Raw genomic sequence first — 15,185 nt, 5'->3', positions numbered from 1 at the left:
TGAAGCAAGCATGTGACCAATCACCTTTGTTGATTGCCACAATGCCACGACGAACGCTTCTTCGAACGAAGCGGAAGGCGACTAGCGGAGTCGCCGCAGCCTATGAAATGCGGTGGGCAATAATGCCAAATGATCGAGCGGCGGGCTATATATGGATGTCCGCTTGTATGTTCACCACACAAAAAAAAAAAGACTTACGTATGTACTGGCATGCGAGAAATATGCATATATATGATATGACGCTCTGGCCGGTGTAAATAAAAATTAAAGGTCCTTTGAACATCGATCCTCGTGTTTCTCAAGAACAATGGCCCCGTTCGCTGGTCTGAAACTTGGCTGAAACTGGCTGAAAAACACTGTTCCGGCTGAATTGTTGTGAGAGAAAAATACTGAAAAAAAAGCCGAACAAGCCATTTTTAAGACAAACGAACGGGGCCAATTTGTTTTGCTTGTCACTGTTGTGAGAGATTAGAACAGATACACTATAAAGATAGTCGACGTAGATTTTCCTTGCAATTCATGACCACAAATAGCGACTCACCGTCAGCGACAAAGATCTTCAAATCGTTGGAACATCATTTCTGTTCGACTTATTAGGCTCAGTTATCAGCTATGGTATAGTGTTTTTCTCTCATAATACTTTTTAGCCTAACTTTTCAGCGAAACGAACAGGATCAGAAGAATTGGCTGGGGTTCTCCCCAAACACACTTGACATTGCAGGAAGATGATGAGCTGTTCACGTACTGTACATGGTGCACGCTACAATTAGTAAATATACAAATCTACTGTTGAAGCAGGAAAATATTCGAGTGTAAAAAGAAAACCATGGAACACAATCACTGGTTGTTACATAATAGTTACTACATTACATACCAGTTTCCAAAAAAAAAAAGGAAAAACGTACTTACATACCATACCGTTGATGAAAACCAACATTTCAATTTGCAAGCTCCTGCATCCGTACTGCCATTGAGATGGTAGTCCATGCATGCACTGTTCTAGCCTACCCTTTTCTGCCTCCACATTGCCTGAAGCTCTCAATCAGCTGCGTCAGGTTCTCATACGAGGACCCTCCTTTCGCCATGGCCACATGAGCTTTCTCCCCGTACTCCTTGGCCTTCCTCCTCCTCTCGTCCGCCTCCTCCCCTTCGCCCATCAGCGCCGACACCGCCCGCACGATGTCCCCACGCGCCACTGCCACATTCTCGTCGTCGAACACCATCACGGGCGCCGTGACGCCGACGGGCACGCCGACGCCGAGCACGTCCACCACCAGCCGCTCGTTCAAGAACTGATCGGCGAAGTGCGGCCACGTCACCACGGGCACGCCGTGCGCCACGGACTCCAGCAGCGAGTTCCAGCCGCAGTGGGTGACGAACCCGCCCACGGCGCGGTGGGACAGGATGGCGAGCTGCGGCGCCCAGCCGCGCACCACGAGGCCGCGCCCCGCCGTGCGCGCCTCTAGCGCCCCAAGCCACTCCTGCACCTCCGGCACCGCGGCGGACACCTCAGCCTCCTTCACCACCCAGAGGAACGGCCTGCCGGTGTCCTCGAGGCCGTGGCCGACCTCGAATAGCTGCTTCGGGAGCTTCCGCGCCAGGCTGCCGAAGCTGACGAACACGACGGAGTCCGTGTCCATCGTGTCGAGCCAGGCGGCCACCGCGCTCTGCAGCCGGACGCCGTCCGACGACGTGTCCCCGCGCGACGCCATGGCCTCGACGTCCCGGTTGGAGAGGCAGAGAGGACCAAGCGTCCACACGGGTTTGCCGAGCGCCGCCTCGTAGCACGACACGAACTGGCCCTCGAGGTCCGCGAACGTGTTCACCACCGCGCCGTCGGCCGTGCGCATGGCCTCCACGCACTCCGTCCAGAGCGCCTCCCACCCCGGCGAGTTAAAGAAGCCCGGCGCCGTGGCCTTGGTCACCTCCACGTGCACCGGCATGCCTGGCACCACGAACCTCTCCTGGTCGTCGTCGGTCGCCGCGGTCTGCTCGCGTAACCCGTGGTCGATGGCGTTGAGGTCGCAGAGCGAGTAGAAGCACGACGGCCCGTGGAAGAAGAGGCGAGGGATGCCGAGTCTTCTGGCCACGCCGGCCGTCCACGGGTTGCTCCAGTCGGAGATGATGCAGCTCGGGCGCAGCGCCAGCGCTCGCAGGTATGCTTCCAGCGGGCCGGCGAGCTTCTGCACGGCGTTGAACAAGGGGATGAAGTGGCCGTTGTCCGTGACCTGGTCCACGTTCTCGATGCCCGGGGGCAGGCCGTCGTTGGTGTCCGTCGGCAGCGGGAGCTCGACGATCTCGAGGGACAGCTTAGTGCGCACGGCCTGCTCGGCGACGCCACGCAGCCGTACGCCGTTCACCGGTGTCGTCACCAAGCTCGCGCGCGCGCCGCGTTCCGTCAGGTGGCGGGCGAGGTCTACCATGGGGATGGTGTGGCCCTGCGCCACGAGGGGGACGATGACGAAGTGAGATGGCGGTGGTGGCGCTGGCATAGCAGAAGCAGATTCCTCCGTGGGCGCCATGGACGTGCTAAGCTAACTTCCGGCGGGCACCGCACGAATGGTGTAAGAAATAGGGTGGCCTGTGAGTCTGTGAGACTGTGACCAGAAGGATCGAGGCGTTGGTTTTATATAGCCTAACTGTCCGGTCCACTCGCTCTCTACTCAAGGCCCACTCGTGATTCGCTCAGCTACCAGACTGACTGGCCCACTTGCGCAGGCGAGGGAACTCCAGCTACCGGCCCACTCGCGGCCCACCAGAGCAGGCGAGGGAAAAAGCCAAAAAAAATCTGGCTGGATGGGGTCTCGAACCGTGGTCTCCCCCGCCTAATACCCAGGGCTTACCACTACACAACACGAACTTAAATAAAAACTATTAAAATATGGTATTACATATATTAAAATAATCTTGCAAATGTTAAAATATGTCCGCTGCTAGACTTGCCAATTTACTTTAGATAGACATGTGATTACGGTTCAAAGTATGCACAGTGTAAGTAGAAACAAGTAAATCAGTTGGGAAGTCCTAATAATTTCTAGATGTGTAAACTTGCTCTGATTCTCTTCCGATTTGCAGTTCTAATGGCCATCCAGTGATATGTCTCTCAAGGACATGTACTTGGATGACATTTATTTTCTAGCTTTTAAAATATGCCAATGGCTACTGCCTTCTCTTCAGGCTTCTTAGATTCGAGGGTGATGCTCCATATTAGTTTTTGTTCAGTTGGGTTATATAATCCCTAAGCAGCAAGGGTTCCACGCTCCGACCACCCCCACACCGCGACGACTACCGTGACAACCATGGTCGGAACGACAATTTTGATCGCCGCAACCAGCGCAACGATTTTCGCGACCACCACGACCAGCGTAATCAGCGGCGTAATCGCCGTGACGATTACAGGGGCAAGCGTGCTCGGAAAGATGACGGCGAAGTCAACATCGTTAAAAAAGGTGGCGGCGAAGAAGACTACGCCAAAGCATTGAAAGGACCCTGCCAGCTCCATCCCAAGTCAAACCATACCATGGAGAATTGCCGTGTTCTCAAATCCATCTACACGCGTCAACAGGCTCCGGATAAATTCGACAAGCCTAACGACGCAGGAGAGCAGCGTAACGAGGACAACGATGATAAAGACGCAGATCCCCGTCACAAGTATGTCAAGCCAACCGATCGCGTCCACACCATCATTGGGGGCAGAGTGTCCATCGAGACCAAACGAGAGTGCAAGCTACTCGTCCGCGCTTGCTTGAACGTGGCCAATGCCGACAACCTCATCGCTGATCCGTGGCTCCCTCCTTGGTCTCACCGCGAGATCTCCTTCAGCAGAAAGGACCAATGAGCTGCAATACCTGAGCCAGGGCGTTTTCCTCTGGTTCTCGATCCTTGTATCAACAAGGTTCAGTTCGATAGAGTGCTGATTGACGGCGGCAGTTCTATCGATATACTGTTCAAGAACAGTTTGCCAGCCCTGAAGATAACCCAGGCTGATCTCAAGCCATACGAGGCATAGTTCTAGGGTGTTCTCTCCGGACAGAGCTCCACACCTCCCGGACAGATCACGCTACCTGTGCAATTTGGTACCCCAGACCACTTCCGCACCGACTATGTCAACTTCGTGGTCGCCGACTTCGAAGGCACCTACCATGCTATCCTTGGCCGACCAGCGCTCACCAAGTTCATGGCCATACCTCACTATAGGTATTTGGTGCTCAAGATGCCTACTGAGAAGGGGGTTCTAACTCTTAGGGGCAACGTATACGCATCTTACACCTACGAGGATGATAGCTTCAAAATAGCAGAGGCTCATGACCTCTCTATTCGCATGGCCAAGACCACGCTCGACGCCAAGCAGACCCCAGCCGACCACCTAGAGATCCTAGAGCTTGAGGCCCCATGCAAGAACATCAAGTCCAAAGAGCACAAAGAGATCCAGCTGGTCGATGGTGATCCCAGCAAAACGGCCCTTATCGGGGCCAACCTAGATCCTAAATAGGAAGACACGCTCGTCAGGTTCTTGAGGAGCAACATGAGTGTGTTCGCATGGAAACCCGCTGACATGCCCGGTGTACCTCGGAACTTGATTGAGCACTCCTTAAATGTCGATGGCAAGGACAAACCCATCAAGCAGAAGCTACGACGGTTCGCTCGCGACAAAAAGGAGGCTATTAGGGTAGAAGTTACACAGCTTTTAGCAGCTGGATTTATCAAAGAAGTGTATCATCCAGAGTGGTTAGCCAACCCGATTCTTGTACGCAAAAAGAATAAGGAATGGAGAATGTGCGTTGATTACACTGATCTCAACAAACACTGCCCTAAAGACCCCTTCGGCTTACCTCGCATAGACGAGGTCGTAGATTCAACTGCCGGTTGCGAGCTGCTTTTCTTTCTCGATTGCTACTCTGGTTATTACCAAATAGCTCTTAAAAATGGATGACCAGATCAAGACATCCTTCATCACGCCCTTTGGCGCCTACTGCTACACAACCATGTCGTTCGGGCTCAAGAACGCTGGGGCTACCTACCAACGCGCCATACAGGCCTACCTCAAAGATGAGATAAAAGACGACCTCGTCGAGGCTTATGTTGACGATGTAGTTGTTAAAACCAAGGAAGCATACACCCTTGTCGACAACCTAGAACGTACCTTTGCAACCCTTAACACATTCCAATGGAAATTAAACCCAAAGAAGTGCATCTTTGGTGTTCCATCTGGTATACTGCTCGGCAACGTCGTCAGTCACGACGGCATACGCCCTAACCTAGAGAAAGTAAAAGCTGTCTTGGACATGAAGCCGCCCAAAAAGGTGAAGGATGTTCAGAAGCTTACCGGATGCATGGCTGCCCTCAGTCGTTTCATATCTAGATTAGGCGAAAAAGGACTACCGTTTTTCCAGCTGCTCAAAGCATTCGAGAAGTTTGAGTGGTCGAAGGAAGCAGACACTGCCTTTACATAGCTGAAACAATTCCTTACATCACCTCCGGTCCTCACTGCTCCCAGAGAAGATGAAACCCTCCTGCTTTACATTGCGGCAACTAATCGAGTGGTCTCCACTGCCATGGTGGTCGAGCGCGACGAGCCCGACCACGTCTACAAGGTACAGCGACCAATTTATTTCATCAGTGAGGTGCTCAGTGAATCCAAGATCAGGTACCCACAGATTCAAAAACTGATCTACGCCATACTAATTACATCCCGAAAGTTGAAACACTACTTCGATGAATATCGTGTGGTGGTCATGACCGAGTACCCTCTGGGAGACATCATTCGCAACAAGGATGCAAACGGGCGCATCGTCAAATGGGCAATGGAGCTATGCCCTTTCTCTTTGGAATTTGTAAGCCGTACTACAATCAAGTCTTAGGCACTTGTCGATTTCATCGTCGAGTGGACAGACTTAAGCACACCTGCCTCTCAGGGGCCCGCCAAGTATTGGAAGATGTACTTCAACGGCTCTCTCAACATCGATGGTGTAGGACCAGGAGTCCTTTTCATATCACCATCCAAGGAGCAGCTGCGATATGTCCTCGGATTTATTTCCCAGCGTCTAATAACGCCACCGAGTACGAAGCATGCCTACACGGTCTGGCGCATTACAGTCGAGCTCGGTGTCAAGCGTCTCTATGTCTACGAAGACTTGGCTCTAGTCATCAACCAACTCAACAAGGGCGGAGCGCGCGCTAGCGTGGTCACCACGCGCTCAACGTCGTGCGGCAGCGCGGCGTCGCCGAGCACCGAGCAGGCCGCGCGCGCTGGGCTGCTCCTCGAGTTCGTCGAGCTGCCCTTCCCGCCGGCTGACTCCAGTCTGCCCCCCGATTTCCAGAATGCCGACATGCTCGCCCAACAATAGCCAGTTCCTCCCTTTCTTCTTGGAGCTGCGGGAGCTCGCCGGCCCGTTCGACGCCTACGTGCGCTCGCTGACACCGCGCCCCAGCTGCATCATCTCTGACTGGTGCAACCCGTCGACGGCCGGCGTGGCCAGGAGCCTCGGCATCCCGCGGCTGTTATTCTACGGGCCGTCGTGCTTCTTCTCTCTCTGCGACCTCCAGGCCTCCAACCACGGCCTGCACGAGCGGATAGCCGCGGGCGGCGACCAGGACAAGCATGCCGTGCCGGAAATGCCCGTGCCGGTTGTGGTGACGAAAGCCACCGCGCCCGGTTACTTCACCCACCCAGCGACCCAGCTGCTGCGCGATGAGACAATGGAGGCCATGCGCACAGCAGCAGGCCATCACGGCGTGGCTGGACAAGCAGGCCCCCTGCTCTGTCGTGTACGTCAGCTTCGGCAGCGTCGCGCGCAAGCGCCCCAAGGCCCAAGCAGCTGTTCGAGGTCGGCCACGGCCTCGAGGACTCCGGCAGGCCGTACCTCTGGGTCGTGAAGGACTCCGAGGCAAGCACGGCGGAGGTGCAGCGGTGGCTACACGATCTCGATCTGGAGGCGCGCACGGCCGGGCGCGGCCTCGTGGTCAGAGGCTCGGCGCCGCAGCTGGCCGTCCTGTCACACCGCGCCGTCGGCGGATTCGTCACGCACTGCGGGTGGAACTCCTCTCCTCGAGGCCATCGTGCATGGCGTGCCGGTCGTGACGTGGCCACACTTCGGGGACCAATCCTTCAACGAGTAGCTGGCCGTGGACGTGCTCGGGGTCGGCGTGCCCATCGGCGTGACAGCTCCGGTGTTCATTCTGGACGAGGAGTCCGTGGCAGCCGTGCGGGGCGACATCGTGCGGGCCGTGTCCGCGTTGATGGGCGGAAGGGAGACGGCTGACGAGAGGAGGAAGCAGTGGCGGAGCGTGCAGTCAATCAGAATGGGGGGGGGGGGGGGGCGGGGGACACCAGGATCGGATGCAGTAGCAGCTACTACTGCAACATAAGCAGCAGTAGCATCTCAGCCGTTCAAGGACCATCAATGGCTAGGATCAGAGCCTCTTTCCCTTCTTTATTTTCTCCCCCATTTGCAATCAGTCTCTGTTTGCGCACGGTGATGTTTGGCTCTGCGAGGAGGGATTTGCTCGTCACGTGTGAGTCACCAACAGTGCCAGACTCAAGTGTGAAAATTACAAAAATATACCATTACGGAGCATATATGTTGAAAATTACACAAATTTACATGTAACCACAATCTCAAAAATCTATACCTAATATTAAAAAATATAAAAAAAATCCATTTTTTTTGTCAGACCCAACTGTTTTGCCCACTAGCTCGCGTCCATCTCAACTCCCATCTCTTCACCTCCCGTCGCTCCCGATAAAAAAATGTTCGTCTGACCCCACCAACCATCGGTTCCGTCTCACGTCCACTACTAGAAAAATGATTTTAGAAGATACGGTCAAATCATTTTCGGAGACGGGCACACCTAGCGTCCGCCCTCCGTAAATAATTAGGAGGGCTCTACGAAAATGCCCCGCCTCCAAAATCATTTACGGAGGCGGCCAGGCGGGCGTCCTACTAAGACTGACTTCCTTCGAAAATTGATTTACGGATGCGAATGTCTTAAGAGAGGTGTGTGGTGTGTAGTGGTACAGAGGTGCTATCATTGAACGGCAAGTCACCGGTTCGATTGACGGAGGCGGGCGTGTTAAGGCGCCTGTCTTGCATGTAGTGCCGTTGCTGCTCTAGTCCCGTGTGTAGTCTCGGCGCTGAGATGGAGCGGTCTGCGCCACCTCCTCCTGGCCTCCTGGGGCCCTCCTACCGCATTCTTCGGAGAAGCTGGCGCCGCCACGTTGGTTGTCGTTCATGGTGCCTCCTGCTTCCTCCTTTAACTTTGCCTAAGTTTCTTTTTACATGATTGGATACTTTGTGCAGCGTCCTTAAAGTGGAAAAAATTTAAATGTGATTAATTTCATGTCTTTTCCTGTAGCAATTGGCATGACGACGGGAACAATTGTATGTCCCATCGCAACGCACGTCATCTACTGGTAGAGAACGATTTTTCAATAATTGTCCACCAGAAAATAACTTCAGGTAAAAATAAAATGCTAGAAATACGATTTTTATATTTACTTAAGCATATATGTTGAGAAATTATTACATAGAAGAATATTACTTTTTGACCATGAATTTAGATTTTTTTGGATTTTTGAAAAAGATTTTGTTGCTGAACAACTTAACTGAAAACTGTGTCACTTTCACTACCCTTTCACTCCAAAAAATAGAGACCGATAGCACATGGGGGAGGAAAAAAAAAAGGAGAGAAAGGGGCCTCTGATCCTGGCCATTGATGGTTCGTTGGATGGCTTAGATACTGCTACTGCTTATGTTGCAGTAGTAACTACTAATGCAACCCGATCCTGGTCGGGGGGGGGGGGGGGGGGGGGGGGGGGGGGGGGGGGGGGTCCGGGGGGGGGGGGGGGCGCAGTTTAATCGGAGTACTCTTGAGAATCAAAGTCTGAATCCAGCGAAGCAACAACTTCATCTGAGAGCTGTCTTGCCCAGCAGTATGGCTGACACTCACAGCACCTGAGACCTGAGAACTACGGAGTCTACATCACTTTGGTGTCTAGTACGCGTCAGGCACAGCACCTGACAAGCACAAATGCAGACTTTGCAGTGATCAGCGCTTGCAGGAGGGGGATGAAGGACGAAGACGAAGACGAAGATGAAGTACCAAGCTTAAATCCCATTATGAACTTCCATTCTGGTACCAACTGGAATGGCTGATCGATCCCATTTGACTCCTTGATTCTGTGTTTCCATGTTCAGGGTCAGCCAACACTGTAAACAAATTTATACTTCACAAATAAGTGGCCTCCATCCACATCAAACCTCTAGCAAAACTGGACACCTTGTATGTATATCCATACCTCTCCGACTTATATTTGTTCACAGGGGAAGGCTATTTTGCGCAACCCGCCATACATGTGTGTGTGTGGTGTGGGGGGTGGGGGGGGGGGGGGGGGGGCTTGGTTGTGAGGGGGGGATACTTTTAGTTCCAGTATCCAATCCTATTCCAATATTCCAATCAAGAGTGAATTTGGCACCGCCTGCTATAGGCGTCTCTCCCAGCTGCCGCTGCAATTGTCTTGATTTATTTTCTTCCAGGACGTGATATCCTGACTTACAAGAACATATCTCTGTTGTCATAGTGCCATGCTAAAAAAATAATCCATGTCTTGTCGAACAGGGATTGCCAAAATGTGTTGCACATCCTCCTCCCAAAAAATATCTTTCACAACCTGGTTGTCCCAACGTCTAGTGATTGGATCATTTAGTTCAGATACCCGTATATGATGTTTCTGTCTCAAGCTATTCATTGTCTTCTCGACACTCTAGTAGGAATCTAAGGATCAAGCCAAATATTAATGTTCTCACCACTACCAACTCTCCAAATTAGCCTCTTTAAGGGCTTTGATTCCATGCAAAATATTTCTCCACGAATTGGAAATACCTGGTTGCTTCTTTGCCTCCAAAATGTTCCAACTTGGGAAGTACTTCGCTTGCAAAACCTGAGCATAAATTGAGTTTGGTGCCTGCAGAAGTCGCCACCCTGTCTAACCAACATAGCCAAATTAAACAAGTGCAAATCACGATAGCCAAGCCCTCCCAGACTTTTCCTTTGGGAGAGAGTCTCCCATGATAGCCAATGCACTTTTCTCTCTCGTCATATTGTTGAGCCCACCAGTATTAGCAAATCATAGTGCTAATAATGTCATCACATAAGGTCTTTGTCAGGTCAAAGCAAGACATTGCATACGTGGAATGGCTTGTGCAACAGCTTTAGTTAGTACTTCTTTCCTAGTTTTCGACGAAAGTTTCTCCATCCACCCTTGGATCCTTTTCCACACACGGTCTGTGAGGTATGCAAAGGTTTTTTATCTTGACCTGCCCATATAATAAATAGGTAAGCCAAGATATCTCTCATTTCTTGCCTCTGACTTTATATTCAGAGTAGCCATCATGCTTTGTTTTACATTGTTTCTTGGGTTCTTCCTAAACATGTTGAGGACATGTCCTTATTGATTATGTGCCCCTGAGAAACCCCATAAATTGAAAGAATATTTTGTAGATGGCTAGCGCATTGTTCATTAGCTTTTAAGAGCACAAAGAATCATCAACAAACAATAAATGGTTTATACTTGGCGCATTGTTTGCAATTCACCACCCCCCCCCCACCCCCCCCCCCCCCCCCCCCCGCTAAATCTCCTCTTTGTTCAGCGGCATTCAGTACATACCAAAAATAAGTAAAGTATAGGGACATAAGGGATCAACCTGCGCCTGCCTCAAGCCTCTTTGCGGGGATGGGTTGACTATGGTTGTTCGATGCCTTTCTTCGTTGGGTTTCCGTGGATGAGTAGTTCACACAGGCCAATGAGTCGAGATGTTGTTGGGCCTGTGGTAGTGCTTTTTTTTTTGTGCAAAGGCTTGTGACAGTGCTTTGTATTTGCTTTAATGTTTATTAATTTTAGTAATAATTCACATATATATATATAACTAAATTATTAAATCTGGAACGGTACATCAAAATGCACTAGTATCCGTATATTCTATTCCAACTGGTAATCAGAATAGCCATGGGAATGACATCGATAGTAAGTAGGGAATTGCTGGCGCTCTAACGTCTGATAGGGTAGGATTTCGTCGGACGGTAACCTGGGCACACTCTCACCAAATGGCCTAGCAGAACGGTCCATTAGAAAACGACATCGCGTGACTCTAGCTTCGGTCGCCAGCCCGCTCGCCCACGCCTACCGCTGCCTCGTTCGTTGTTGCTCGCGGACATCCATCCCCGTTCGCCTCGTCCTGCCCGCACGCGTACCCTATCCCCGTCCTCCTCACCCCGCCCCGTGCCCGCCACTCCTTCCCCTAACCCCCTCTCTCTCTCCGCGGGTGGGACCTGGGACCAGGGATGAGGACGAGAACGCCCCATCCACAAGACCTCGGGCGCGCCGCGGCCCTTTCCCTGGCATCCGGGGCGTGCCATATGACTCTCTAGACATACATCTGAAACACAAAACACTTACAACATGAAACACTTAAATGCAACATATGTTTAAAGCAGATGAAACATTTGAAACATACACTTGCAACATATGTGCGAAACATATGCAACACAGATAACATAATTGTAACTTCCAACATGAGAACACTAATTGCAACTAAAACTAAACAGCTCAAACATTTGAAAATACTCTTGCAACATATGTTTGAAATATGTGCAACATCCAGATCAAAAACGCTTACAACAAGCCTCTGAAACACTTGCAAAATGTCTTTGAAACACTTACAATATATGCAACATCCCGATCTACACTTGCAACAACCATATAAAATACTTGCAACATACCTCTCATCTGAAAACACTTGAAACATACATTTACAACATAGGGGGAGGGAGAGGCCAGGGCAGTTGATTCGACCTCAGAGTGGGAGCCGGCGTCGAGCGGCAATGCGCGAGCACCACCAGCACGGGTCGTGCTCGTGGGTGCCCTTAGCTCGGTGGGGACCCACCTGAGGCACGTGACAGCACCAGCAGAGGCGGGTGGTGCGCCCAATGGCGCGGGTGGGCACGCAGCGGGTGGGACTGTGGGAGCAAGGAACGATAGGCGCGGGTGAGGCGCGCGACGAGCAGGAGCGAGGAGTGAGCAGCGCGATCGCGAAGGAGATGGCCACTCGGCGAATGCGGAGTGGGGCGGGCTAACGGCTAACGGCCGCACGTCGCTGTGAAGTGTGTGGTGGGGCGATCGAGTAGGAAGATATTTTTAGAGAGATGGACAGGTTTGTTGGGCTGGTAACACGCACGGAGACCTAGAAAGGGATGTTTGATGGGACGGACGCTCGATCCTGAGCATTACCGTATAAGCGCGTGTTCAGTTCCACCCCAAAATCCCAAAAAGTGCTACAGTACCTATCACATCGAATGTTTGCGGCCCGTGCATGGAGCATTAAATGTAGACGAAAAAAAAAACTAATTGCACAGTTTGGTGGAAAATTGCGAGACGAACGTTTTTGAGCCTAATTAGTCCATGTTTGAACACTAATTGTCAAATAAAAACAAAAATGCTACAATAGCCCAAATTCCAACTCCCTGAAACTAAGCACGCTCTAAGTATGGAACGAACACATCAGTGTACAGTCATGCACGTACGGTGTAATTCCGGCATTGCCTGCCGACCAACGGCAGCCAACCAGTACCCAGCCCGCACGCTTCTCGATCTCGAGCAGGTGTATGATTGCCTTTGGCTTCTTCTCCCGCACAAACGCATGCATAACGAACCGCGCGAGTCCTGCACGGCGCGACGGATCTCGTTTGTCTCGTGGCTCCTCGTTCCCAAATTTGCCCTGGGATATACATATGCCTCCCCCTTTTGCACGCCGATCACATTGAAGCATATGTTTTAATTTGTGGGCACCATTTCCAGGAGTCGTGTGTCTAAGCTTTGTCGTCTGTTTGGTTCACGAGCAAACTGGTTGGCAGCCAAAGCACCGCAGTGAGAAACACATCACCGTTGGTTGATATAGTGATGGTTCGTTCTAAGTTTCTAACCACCATCGCTTTTAACTGAACTAATGGGAATGGGCTTTTCCTTCGTCCATCACCTTTTACTCGACGCTGATATTAAAAGTTGAGTATCCTCTCTGGTGAATCATTTTGAAATGACTAATAAGTTCCTAGTTGCTCGTTTTCACATCGATAAAAATGCGGTAAAAAAGTGCAGGTGAAAATGAGGTCTAGCTAGAGCATTACCACTCCTAAGTGGTACCAGGATTAGAGCTGTAGAAGAACATCTAGCTGATGGTTATGCATGGTTCAAGGGAGAGCAACCAATCACCTTCTGGCTGCAACCATCCTGAAATTCAGGTCTAGGAAAACACACATTATTTGCCGTACACACTAAGGATAACAAGTTGAACAACTGAACATACAGTATAGTACTTCGCTAATTGCTACGTACTTGCTAGATGTCTAGTTGAAAACCATGCGCATGCAAGGACAAAAAAGCAGCGGCGCAAACAATTTTTTGTCCTCAAGATCTGATGATGCGAGACCTGGCTGCTAAGAGGATCTCTAAGAGTCTTTATTAAACTCGTTTTCTAAATTATTATTTAAAAAGCTATTTGAATAAAAATTATTTTCTATATTTTTTCATCTTCCAATAGTTTTTTTATTTCTTGTGAGTCATTCTTGCTCTTCGTCTTTGGCTATCAAAAAATCTGAAATAAAGAATGACAATGTTTAAAGATCCAATTAAAGAAGTTCTTGCAGAGCATTTTTCTCACTAAAATATGTACTCCTGTCAACCAGGAATCATATAAAGAGCTTTTAGAGTTACTCTGAGTTCTACGAGTTTGCTTGCAAATCACAGTACTCACACATGTACATATACTCACACCTACAAACGCACGTACATATCATACATGCATGACCACCTCATCGGCTTAGTCTTACTCTATGAACACACGTACACCCCTGCTCCTACAAATACCTTCGAAAGAATGAGACTAAACCGCCAGACAATGCATCGATGTCGGCAGACACCTCATGCACCACTAAAAAATCCTGAAAAAGTTCTAGACACTCACTCTAAGCTCCGTTCGGCTTGCTGAAACTTGGCTGAAACTAGCTGAAAACACTGTTCTGACTGAATTGTTGTGAGAAAAAAACATTGTTTCGGCTAAAAAAACAAGCCGAACAAGCGATTTCTGGGTAAGCCGAGCGGAGCCTAAGTCAAGAACTTGAACAGAAAAACTCGATCAATCAGCTAAGCTACGCTTAGCTCACTCACCTCGCGAATCTTCAAGATTTGAATCTTATCTGATAGCCTTAATGTTTTGACTGGCACAGGTAGCTACTATACTATCTGTTCAGTATACAAGCCATTTAGGTCTTGTTTAGTTTCTCCTCCTAAAATTTACTCCATATCCATCGAATATTTAGATACATGTATAGATTATTAAATTAGACTAAAAAATAACTAATTGTACAGTTTACGACTAATTTGCGAGACGAATTTTTTAAGCTAATTAGTCCATGATTTAACAATGTGGTGCTATTAGGCTTAATAAATTCGTCTCGCAGATTACTGACGGATTCTGTAATTTGTTTTTATTAATATCCAAATACTATACAACACCTTCATATGACACCGATGTAACACCCTAAAACTTTACACCAGCATCAAATCATCAATCTACAAGTTGCTCGGACAAACCAGGTCGGTTGCACGTTCTTTTCTCTCAGTCGAGGAAACGACGGCTGCAAAGATCTAGAAGTGTCATACATAGATTTGCCTCCAATTGGATACCTGAATGTAAATTATTGGTCTAGCTCCTAGCAGTTCCTTTCGATACCTATCATGAAAACGACGAGGTAGCCGACGAGGTAGCTAAGGCACGTAAATTATTTGATTATTGGACTTATCTTTTTTTTAAGACCGACGCAAACGTTCATAAACACGAGCATATACTCACTTCCATGAACGCATGTATGTACATCCTACTCTTATGAATATCTCCGAAGAACTAAATTAGACTGGTAAATTTCGAAATTGATAAAGTCACCACAGTCAACTCGCCTACAACTTATCCTTGAAGCAAGCATGTGACCAATCACCTTTGTTGATTGCCACAATGCCACGACGAACGCTTCTTCGAACGAAGCGGAAGGCGACTAGCGGAGTCGCCGCAGCCTATGAAATGCGGTGGGCAATAATGCCAAATGATCGAGCGGCGGGCTATATATGGATGTCCGCT

General features: G+C 49.8%; 1 protein-coding gene and 1 pseudogene across 1 annotated transcript; one reads left to right on the top strand and one right to left on the bottom strand.

Moving 5' to 3' along the window:
* Positions 1 to 784: 784 nt before the first annotated feature.
* Positions 785 to 2,586, bottom strand: LOC136462990 (UDP-glycosyltransferase 73E1-like). The gene has a single exon (XM_066462039.1). It carries the CDS (start codon positions 2,520 to 2,522, stop codon positions 1,005 to 1,007), a length of 1,518 nt encoding a protein of 505 aa, XP_066318136.1. The 5' UTR covers positions 2,523 to 2,586; the 3' UTR covers positions 785 to 1,004.
* Positions 2,587 to 5,804: 3,218 nt separating this feature from the next.
* LOC136465315 (UDP-glycosyltransferase 73D1-like) lies at positions 5,805 to 7,368 on the top strand (annotated as a pseudogene).
* Positions 7,369 to 15,185: the final 7,817 nt, after the last annotated feature.

Source organism: Miscanthus floridulus, chromosome 7 (genome assembly GCF_019320115.1).
Source record: "Miscanthus floridulus cultivar M001 chromosome 7, ASM1932011v1, whole genome shotgun sequence".
Taxonomy (NCBI): Eukaryota; Viridiplantae; Streptophyta; class Magnoliopsida; order Poales; family Poaceae; genus Miscanthus; species Miscanthus floridulus.
Note: the sequence above shows the minus strand (reverse complement) of the source record. Positions and strands in the feature narration are given on the sequence as shown.